This window comes from Mesoplodon densirostris, chromosome 1, assembly GCF_025265405.1.
Source record: "Mesoplodon densirostris isolate mMesDen1 chromosome 1, mMesDen1 primary haplotype, whole genome shotgun sequence".
In the NCBI taxonomy this organism is placed as follows: Eukaryota; Metazoa; Chordata; class Mammalia; order Artiodactyla; family Ziphiidae; genus Mesoplodon; species Mesoplodon densirostris.
In genome coordinates, this window is record NC_082661.1 from 9,218,320 (window position 1) to 9,229,622 (window position 11,303).

At 40.0% G+C, this 11,303-nt stretch overlaps 1 protein-coding gene across 2 annotated transcripts; it reads right to left on the reverse strand.

The window, feature by feature from the left end:
- Window positions 1-419: 419 nt before the first annotated feature.
- Window positions 420-11,303, reverse strand: BUB3 (BUB3 mitotic checkpoint protein). 2 transcript variants are annotated; one of them, XM_060098489.1, is made up of 8 exons: window positions 11,226-11,303; window positions 10,592-10,786; window positions 9,906-9,975; window positions 7,952-8,103; window positions 5,289-5,447; window positions 3,395-3,572; window positions 3,014-3,230; window positions 420-767 (listed from the first exon to the last, which is right to left on the reverse strand). In XM_060098489.1, the coding sequence occupies exons 2-8, from the start codon at window positions 10,784-10,786 to the stop codon at window positions 758-760; spliced, it is 981 nt and encodes a 326-aa protein (XP_059954472.1). In that variant the 5' UTR covers window positions 11,226-11,303; the 3' UTR covers window positions 420-757. The 2 variants fall into 2 exon arrangements, with proteins under 2 accessions (XP_059954472.1, XP_059954463.1); XM_060098480.1 differs by lacking the exon at window positions 420-767 and adding an exon at window positions 1,638-2,011.

The following is an 11,303-nucleotide window of genomic DNA, read 5'->3' on the forward strand; positions in this document are numbered from 1 at the left end:
ATGGATAAGTACAGACGGGTCTGTCACTCGGCTGCAAGTGCGCCCGCTGGCTGCAGCAGCACCAGGCTGGGCGAGCTGCCGGAGCCCGGCTGCACCAGCACTACCGGGGGAGAGTCACGCCAAAAGGCGCCCGGCAGCTGCCAGGCAGTCTGTGCCCGTCCCGTGAAGCTGCACGGTTGGCTCGAGGGCCCTGCTGATCCAGCGAGAGGGCACGAGGGAAATGGCAGAACTCCAGCAGATCACTTTATTCAAGACTGAATCCCCAAAGTACATCAGAATAGACATAATTAAATGAGGCAGTGTGGACCTAAAGGTACAATGGCATCCCCACCAGGCCCTTGATGAAGGGAGTTTTGCTTTACAGAAGCCTTTTTATGAAGTAAATTACATTAATTACCAACATTTAAAAACATCCAACATTTAAGCGTTCTGAATCTCTGATTTATTAGACAGCATGGAATTAACAGGTTTAGGTTATTTTACAAAAAGAGCTCAAGCTGCTCATACACAGCAACTGGGCTTGCTGGGGGGTAAAACAATTCTTCAGACTACTGCAAAAGGACACAAAGACTCCTCATCCTACACACAGTCAGTATGAAAGGGCACACAGACAAGTTTTTTGCAAGACAGAAAACAGAGAAATCCACATACTAAATAACGCGTCCACAATGACTATAACGCATCCCTTAGGGGATAAGCATGTAATTGTAGGAAGCAAAACAAAGCTTTCCATAGAGAAACCACTTTCACGAGATGATTAGGTGGACCTGCAATGAAGAAAATACATTTCAAAAGATGGGTTCAGACTTACACTAAGTTTTCACTGAAATACTTACAAATAAAAATAAGACCTTTCTCTGTATCAGAAAATTTTTTTTTAAATACATCATGGAAAAAATAAATTTCAGTAAAGGTCCAAGTACCATTCAGAAACATACATTTGCAAATAATATAAATAAAAAACAAGAAGTGTGACAAGAAAAATACTATTTAGAACTACCTAGAATAGGCCAAGCTAAGTTCATGTTCTGCTTCAGGGCATTATATTGAAATGAATCTCATTCTCACTATAATTTTTTTCTTTTTAACCTTAATCACCAGTGGCTGGGTAACTGAAATGGACATGAGAACTATATAAATGTCAGAGAAATATGTAAACCTCATTAATGTTTCCAAAAATTCATTTAGAGATAGAAACAGGTCCAAATAGATGCCTGTCTAAATGTACTGCAATTACGTTACAATTATTTTTCCAAATACACAGATATGCTCTGTCTTTTCTCAGCTCATTACTGACTCAAACAATTTGCTCTTCTGGGATCAATTGTTTGCTAATAAATAATTGTTTACAGTCACAAAATGATGTTAGGAGGTTTTCTTATTAGTTTTCCTTCTGCACCCTAATAAGATTGAAAATGAGCTGATTCCCCAGAGTCTAACCTTAACCTCGCTTTGTTTCACAGCCCAGGAAATGATGACCCATCTGCTTCAGAAAATAATGGACGGCCGAGAGGAAATATTGTTTAATTGCAGATTAACCTCCTCATGAGGCAGTCTGAAGCAGCTTTAGAATTAGCAACTATAACCAGCAAGAGAAACAAATGGCTCAAGAGCCTTTTTCTCTACCATTTAAGGTCCACAAAGAATGCAAAGGGGGTTTTACTACCTACATTTATTCACAAACATTTATTTCCACAATGGAAACAAAACCCATCAAGGTCAAAACTGATTCTCAAAAGTGCTGTCGCTGCCCTCCAATTCTGTTTGGCCCAATACCTTTAAATGCAGCAAACCATCAAACCATCTCATGCACTAAAGAAAGTGTTTGTTTTTTAAAAAAAGCAATAAAAACCTCTTTTCCAATATTTTCAGGTTCTTATAATATTAAAATTAAAATTTTTCCCTGGTTTCTTTGTTAAAAGTAATAAATCCACCATTGGGGAGTACGAATTGTTTTATTATCATCAACATGGCACTTAAGTAAATGAAATCTTGTCAAGTACATGGTGACCTACAAGTTCAAAAGAAAAAAGAACAGCATGAGATCAAAATGGCCAGCCAGGACAAGAGATACAGAAGTGAGAGATTAAATGCAAACACAGCCCTTTATCCAACAGGCTTCACATGCTAAGTCTGTTCTAAAGTCAAACCTGTAAAAGCACACATGACATTGAGTATTTAATACTCTGCCCCCTTCTCAGGGACTCAACCAATTTAGCAAGGGGACTCTATACCATTCTAACTCAGAGAGGTACAGGAATCCTGAAAACACTCAGTTATTCCATAAATATTTACTGAGGACTTCCTTCCAGGGCCTGAGTAGACAGGGACAAGGAACAGGACAAAGACTCTTGGGGGTTGGTATTTTATGGTTAAACAAGTGCCTAAGTATCAGGTTTCCCTTAAGCCTGGAAGCCTGGTGCAGGTAATTAAGTAAAAAGCTTTGCCCTAGGTACCAAAAAATGGAAATGGTTCCTCTCTGTCAGCAATTACAACCAAGAGCCAAAGACATCTATGAAAATTTCGAAACTAAGGAAATCTGCTATTGCAGGCAAGGCCATATTACTCTGAATTTCCAGTAAGACCTGAAGGTCATTCATTTTGTGTAAATATTAAAGAAACAACCTCTGTGGAGAGGGAAGATTTTTGGTAGTTCAAATTCTTAAATATCTTAAATAGAATTTGCTACAATAAATTATTCTTGAATTCCTCAACTTAATTTTGAAGCAGTAAGCTAGTAATAACTCCAGAGATTCAAATAATAGTGCCTATTCAAGAAGAATGAGAGTTTGACATTCTTCTCTACAAAACAACTAGGCACAATTTTATCCATCAGACGTCTATCAACCTACGGATATTGAAAGCTTGGGAGAACAAGATAAAATCAACTCCAACCCTAGAGTCAGCTGTAATATTGAGCAGGCATCAACAATGCTATTCATGAATTTAGAAAAATTAATAAATCCTGGGTTGAATGCAAGTAAAGGCTCAAATACAGGTGAAGCATACTCACTTGGGTTTTGTTTCTGCATCTGTCACTTGGCGAATGAAGATACCATCTTCAGGATGTTCCGTGTCATCCATTTCATACATATACGATGATGCTATTGCAAGTGTAGTCCCATCGTTACTGAAGGCGAGTGACGCAATGCTGGTGGGGTACCGATGGAACTGGCACAGTCGCTTTTTGTTAAATGGATCCCAAATATTTACAAATCCATCAGAACCACCTGCAAGTAATTTCAAACAGATTTCAAAAAGAAAAGATTTTCTTCCCTTTAAATATCATAAAAAGCAAGCACAATTTTTTAAAACTCTGCCCAAGTACAAATGTGCAGTGTTCAATTAATAGCAAAATGATGTTATCTTAACAACTAGATACAGGTTAGCATACCTGTGGCAAAGGTATTGTGGATGTTGTGAAACGAAATGGCATTGACTGGGTAAATTTGCTCAATATTATTTTCTTTTAGTCTGTGACACTTGAAGGCATACTTCTTCTTCTGTACCTCAGGGCTTGGGTCCAAGTACTCAACTGCCACTCGGCCTTCAATAGAGCTTAATACATAACCCTGACAAGAGGAAATCAGAGGACACAAATGGTGAATCCAGCTTCCAAAACAAGGCCTGGATTCCCAAACTCAACCCAATTCCCAAATTCAGCCCACAGTAAAGAAAGATGATTATTTTTAAAATGAAAAGAGAATACGGCCAGGTTTTAACCACGTGTTTACGCTGTACTAACATAGTTAAGATCACTCCAGAAGTTTAAGAACACTTATACCTGTTTCATTACAAGTAAATAAATAAAAGGCCACCATCACTTGCCTTCTTCGTTCTACCAGTACCCTGCACACTGCAATCCAAAATGCTGAGTTATTCTGTCAAACCTCAACAGGAATTTTAAAGTGTTTCCATCTCATTTATTTGTCGTCCCGTCCAGAAGGGGACTCGAATTCATTCCATCAGCTGGAATACATTTTTCTTTGCTCTACGCCTCCTCACCTCTAACAACTCTAAGAGGATTGTGTCTCCTTCACTGAGGGCACCAATAATCCAAACCAAGTGGAAAACCAGCCCTCCATCTTGGTCATCCTGCCCCTCGCATTTAACTACACCAAGTCAAGTGTACACACAAACCACACAGATTTTCAGTGATGTTCAAAAGTGGCTTATAATTTCAAACCTTTCCTCACTTTGCCTCGAAATAGTATGTCAAAGAAGGTAAGAGATGAAGATAAATATGAAATCTATATTTTTAGCTCTTCAAGGTATGAAAAAGATTTACTCCTAAAAAACTACTTATGGAGGAAAAAAAATATCAGTAAAATGTTACTTTTAAACTTCCATTATGAACTGGAAAAACTCTGATGGAAAATTTTAGATAGAAGACATAATAACGTTCATAAATGCAAGCATATTTTAATCATGCACTTAAATCTCTAAAGTTTCACATAACTGCAATTCCTTATCTTCAGTGGAAATTTACAATATCCTGAGAAGAAGAACTGTGGTCACCATTTGAGGTACTAGCCTTCTGACAAGCACTAAAGGATAGCGATTAGATTCCAAAGAGATCCACTGTTTTTAATGACTTTTCCTCTTGTAAAATTCCTACAGCAGCTGACCCCGCCACCAACTTCCCTTTGAACTTTAAGGATTTGGGGAGGAAAGAGCAGGTTAATAAAGTGTCATTTCATCTAGTAACGATGATGGGAAGGGTGACCTACCCTGTTCGTCATTATATGAGAGACAACGCCTCTCTACCCTCAATGGCATTCTTTTAGAAAAGAAAAATCCAGGTCTGCTAGCAGACTGACCAAACTCTATTAGCATTAGGGTACAAAGAGGTGCAAAAAAAAAAAAAAGAAAGAAAGAAAGAAAAAGAGAGAGAGAGAGAACAGCAAATTCCATAATCCTATATTTCCAGATTTAAATTTGAATTCACTGGTTTGTAAATTAAAATACCTGCAAAACCCTCTCTGATTACTGTACACCTGGTCAAGCATCCTGGACTAGGATCCCCGAGGGATCTGAAAACCTCTCCTCTCGCCACTGGCAGAGTACGTGTCCTCTCTGAACATCAAAGCTTTCTCTGAAATTGAGTTAACACACCACCTTTTAACAAAAGGCTGTCAAAAATTTACAACAACAAATTCTAAATCTAACAAATTCTAAATCACTACTCAAAAAAAAGAGCAAAGCTTTAAAAGGAAGTGACCAAATCATTATCATATAAGATCCTCTTATTTTCAAATTCCCCAGGCACAGGGAGGAGCGGTCAGTACCTGCTTGTTTGGAAATGCTCGTATGCAGCGAGTCTGGTACTTGAGGCTGGACTCCCGGCGCTGCTGCACGTAGCCCATGTTCCGTAAGTCCCACACCAACACTCTGCGGCCTGCGGTGCCCACAATCAGCCGGTCTCCGGACACTGAGAGGGTATATACCTTTCAAGAAAGACCAAAACTTGCTGAAAATCATCTGCTTGCCTGCAAATGGCATTTCGCACCAAGATAAAGTCCACTAATCATAAAACCATAAAAAAGTTAGCTGATCAGGTTCACAAACACAGGTACGAAATTTTAAATGCTACAGTTACATAAACCAATTGGCACAAAATAATAAACACAAGATATTCTTAATACTTAACCAAGTATCACGTAATGCACATTCTAATTAACTCTCCGAAAGCATCTCTGAAACAATTCTCTTCGTTACTAAAACAAGTTCAATTATTAAACAGTTTTTACAGCCCTCTTGTTTCATTCAGTGACGATATAAAATTGTAGAAAATACTCAAAAAGGAGATAATAAAGCCATAAAAACAACTCAAGATAGCTTTCAATGGGCTTCTGGCTTTTCATAAAACAATCATTTTCAAAGTTATTTTTCTATGACCACCTTTTGGAAGGATTTCATGTTGTAACTCTAAAAATCTTGACTCTCCCAGCTGTCACACTGAATAAATAGGCCTTCCCAGGAAGAGTGAGAGAGAGCTATCATTAATTAGCTTCTTAGCTGCTTTTGGTGGCATATGAACTCAAAATTAAAAGACAAGGATAGTAGTCTGGCATATGACAAGGCACATTCTTATACCCTTAAATCATACTGAACACTCAAGTCAGAGTTATCTTCAGGGAAAATTTAAAAAGCATTTTATTCCCTAAAAGCATCTATTTATTCCCCCTCAAAATTCCTTTGCTTCAATATCAAAACAACTTCCACAAAAACATTCCTTTAAAACAAATCACAAAATTTCCTGCAAATAAGCATTTAAAGTTACTTATTTTCAAATATGTTATCTGGGGACTAAATAGAGATAGCAAATTCATGAAAATGGTAGCAAAACGTATGTTCCTGATCAGGTTAAATCATTTTTTTAAAGTCTAGACTTCAGGTTTATAACTATGCCCTCATCATTACTTTCAATTAATAAGCAACTCTAATCTAATATTTTAAAACCTGAAAAACCACTATAAAAAATGAAGAGGCCTCATGACATGGTAAGACATCTCTTTAACATTCAGTAATTAAACCTTATGGTTAGTAATCACTAATGTGTTAACCACATACCACCAGCCCGGAGGAAAAAAACAAATTGGGTTTCACAATGTAACGACCCCATAGTCTCTACAATCTGGCCTTTAAATTCAACAGCTAATTTGACCAAGGGAAAAACAAGACATTTAAAAGATTCAAAACAGTAGATTTAACACAAGCGTATTTCAATAAGAGACATATTAAGATTTACCACTGTTTATTCAGAAAACATGTTTGCAGAAAAAACAGAAATTAACCTAAGACATATGAAACACCAAATTTAAAAAAACACAGAAAGAGATCAGTTGATAACAGTACAACGAGAATGGGAATTTTACCTTAAATCTTTACAGGTGACACACAAGCTTCTAAAAGTGCCTTCTATCTCCACAGATCATAAATCAAGTAAAAACACTGTCATGCTACTGACTAGGTATATACATTTATCAAAGACAGTATTAAAAAAAGTGACATAATGAATCTTGCTGAACCAATAAGCAGCTTGATTCAGTGTGGCTGTCCATTACATGATATTCTGTCAGCAATTTATCACAGCTCTTAACATGTTACATACAACCATAAATCAAAACTAGAAACAATGCAATTATTTTATTCTGAACAAAGGTCTTGCCAGGAGTAGATTCGAATGTGATGTGACAAAACTAACGGCTCTTTGGATGCACTACAGTATATAATGACAGCTAACAGGAACTGAACAGTATATTTACACTGAGGAAATAGACTCAAGGGAAGAATACCTTTAAGCTGCTAAAACAATCAATCTTTAAAATTAACTACCACCTGATAAAGTCTGATAAAGGATACAACAAGAATGCTCAATTACACTTCCACTGTACAGATCAAAAGGTTACGATAATACACAAAGTTTCAGTTTTAAGAAGCTTCCTTCACTACAGCCTTCAAACTACATCTGTTAGTATTAAAAATAAATAAATGGTAAAAGCCAGGGAATATAGGACATCTTTTTCACTAAACTTCAAATGATAACCCACTTCACCCTCTTAGTCAACTCAAGAGAAACCTCAGGTTGTAAGTGAAAATGAGTGATGCTCCATCCCACTTCCTGGTTTGGGGCCGTCAAACCCTAATGAAGGCAATGGAACAGTCTTTGCTAAATGACTTCTCTGAAAAGTTGCTTCTCAGCCCTACGACTGAAAGCGTTAATACATGGAAGTGGGTTTAGGACTACTGCTATCCAGTACAAACACGACAACTGACAGAAAGTGTTGACCAAAATACCAAAATTAGTTTTCCTTCACATATTTAGCTGAGTTTGTAAAATAGACTCATCAACTCTTAACCTCTAAATTCAACATCATATTCATCAAACATTTATCAAGTCAAACCACCCCAAGGACCGTAATTCCTGTTACGAATGTCAAGAGCCTACCTTTTCAGGCTGAGAGAAGGTCCCAGCATTACAAGGGGTTCTGGGATCCCACAATTTAACTGTCTGATCCCAACTCCCAGTAACCATCACATTCACTTCTGGACAGTATTCAACACATCTGATAGGGGCATCATGGGTTCCAACAAGATTTTCTGTAGGAAAAAACAAACCAACAAACCACACCTAGCTTTAGTAAACAAAGATTCCTCAAGTGAACAATAGAAGGAAACATTCACTGCACTGTAATGAATCCGCTTCCACCCACTCAATGGAACTACTACACACAGAAAAATTTCTCCATGACTACGAAAAGTCACCCTTTCATCTCTGTTCACCTGACAGTGCATAGCTTGATTCACTGGCATGGTAATACCAAAAGCTGACTTCAGTTTCAGATTACATTAAAATGGTGGCATACTTGTTATTTTCCTCACTTGATTCTAGATTCCTTCAAATCAGGAACCTTGTTTAACTCTACAGTTCTGACTATCTAGTACAGGTTCTTATACACGGTAGGTGCTCAAGAAATACCTGATGAAATGAACCAATGAGTGGAGAACTCTGGTCGAATGGATCTGGATAAAACTTATCACTGTTAAGCTGATGTTTCAAAGAAACTTATTTAAGTGGTAACAGGATTATCTGAGTGCTGGGGATGAGGAAGGCAGGGAGTCTTATGATTAACCCACTTGGTTTTCATGGTGGGTCAAATTTCTAATACACAATTTCTTTCCTCTCAATTTCAACTCTTCACCCTATCTGATTCATTCATTCAACTAACATCTACTAAATGTCTACTATGTGCCAGAATCTATACCACATGCTAAGGATACAACAAAGAACAAACAATATGTGGCCCTGATCCTCAAAGAGGAAAACTACCTGTTTAAATACATACTTTTTTTTCTTGTTTAAATGGTACCTCGTGAAGCTCAGCAATGACCTTCTGAGAATAAACAGCTAATTCCCTTAATTACGGTCTCTAACACCAAAAACTTTTGTTTGCTTTTCAGTGCTTTTTTTCTCCTGAGTTTTCAAACAAATAGAACCTAGACCTGCAAGCTAACTTCCTATCTAGAATAAGCTGCTAGCAAACAAAACCAAACACCTGCAGTTGTAAGTTACATGACAAAACGGCTTTCATGCAAAAGCCTCTTCTGATTGGATCCTTCTCTTTTTTTTGATAAGATATAGTGCCCACCCTCTATCCATCCTCCCACTGTCCAACTCATGCTCGTTAGTCATATCTCTGTGCCTTGCCATGTCCTTCAAGTACATCTATGTCTAACGTATGCATATACCAAAAAAAGAAAACAAAACCTCCACTAGAGAGCTCTGTGTATTCGGGTTCCATTCCAATCTCTATTCTGCTCCAAAGTCACCATAAAAATCTCGGTAAGTTGTTTCATCTCTCTTAGAAATTAACTAAAAGAAAACGTGTCATCTTGTCCTTCATTCAATAAATGCAACTGAAGCACATTCTATGCTAAACAATTATACAAGCGGGGTTAACATGGTATCTGGACAGGGTTGACCATTTTATAATGTTAAATTTTTTAAAACCTATCTTCCTTCAGTCTAAACTAAATGAGCTTCTGAAAAGAGAACGTGGAGACATCAGTACTGTCCTAGAAAAATCCTACTGAAAGGGAGTCCACTGCGGGACCCAGTCCCCTTCTGAGAGCAAGGGAAAGGTCAAGTACTTACGTGCCACTTCATGTAAACACTGTGGATGGAGATCACGAGTTTCACTGATAAAATACATGCATAGTATTTTGTGATTGTAATTTAATGGTTATCATTTAAACGAAAACGTCCTAAATTCAAGCCATTTTTACTTGTATCTAAGCAACTTAGGAACTAAGCAATTCAGGAGCTACTCTTCGTGAGTAAACATTTACAAGTAAGCACTAACTAAGAAAACACTAAACTGGTAAAAACGTGGCTCTGTTACCTTGATCAGTGTTCAAATCATGCATTTTTAATTGATGGTCTAATCCCCCACTCCAGGCATGTGTTGGATCCTACAAAATAAAGTTGCAAGTCATTTAAAACTTACAGAGCTTTAAAAAGCATTTAAAAATTCCTGTTTCTACAGCCAACTATCCAGTTTATGCTCAGGACGAGAGGTACACTGGGCTCAGCTACTCGCTGTAAACAAACAAAAAAACAGTACAAAAAATTAAGGAGCTGAGAAAACTACTATGCCAGCAAGTTAAGGAAGAACTGTTCACCACACTGGCTGACAGACAACAGGCATTCCCATGTACTCGCAAACAGACCTTCCTTTTAACAAGACAGCCAAAGGTTACTGTCTTGTTGTGAGTTTCAGACACATTACGTCCAAAAGGTTTGCAGGCTTACGCCATTAGAACACAAGGGGAGACCGAATTCCTGACGTCTGCAAGTCCCCGGCGCAACCCCCCCCACACACACACACACACAAAAACCAAACCAAACCAACAAACAAAAAGACAGTACCTGGGGCTCAAGGTAGGTGCTGGGGGAAGGGAGGGGAGCTATCCAAATGACCCCACCGACAAAAGCCTCTGCCCAACAGCGGAAAACGGACACTGGTGACCAGGAACATCAGACCGAGAATATTAAAGGGGGGCAGCAGCGGAAACGGAGGACACCTACGTAGAAAGCGCAGTCCAGGACGGCGCCGGTGTGCTGGTACTTGAGCCGCATGGAATTGGCCGGCACATCGTAAAGGCGCACGGACGTGTCCCAGGAGGAGACCAACAGGAACTGGGAGGTGTTCGGACTGAACTTCACCGAGGAGATGCCGTCCTCGGGTGGCTGGTTCAGCTTGAACTCGTTAGAACCGGTCATCTACGGAACAAGCGCCCAGTGAGTCCCCAAGGGTCCGGGGGCTGGACTCGCCGACGGAGGGGCAGCGAGGGGGCCCCACGGAGGCGGGGCCTAGGGAAGGCGCAGACACGGCCTCTGCGCCTGCGCAGAACCGCCGGGCCCACCTCGGTCCAGCCTCATCTCCCCCCACCCCACCCCCCGCCGCCCCTCCTAAACGCCCCAGCCGGCCGGGCCACCGCCACCGCACCCCTAACTCCAGCCTCCAGCGTGGCCCGCCGCGGGCTCCTGCACCCCGGCCTCCCCCACTGGGCCTGCCGCCCCGCGTGCTCCTGAAGTAAAAGAAAGCCTCTGGAAGAGGAACCGGTTCCCAGAGGGCGGCTCCGAAAGCTCCGGGCCCGGGGCGGGGGTAGAGGGGTACCCAGAGAGTTCGCTACTGCGCCCGGCCGCCTCTCCCCGCTACCTTAGGCTCCCTCAGAAGCAACTTCGCCGCTACTCGCTGCCGCCTAGCTTCCCTCGAAGCTCTCGCAGGCCGGGCGAA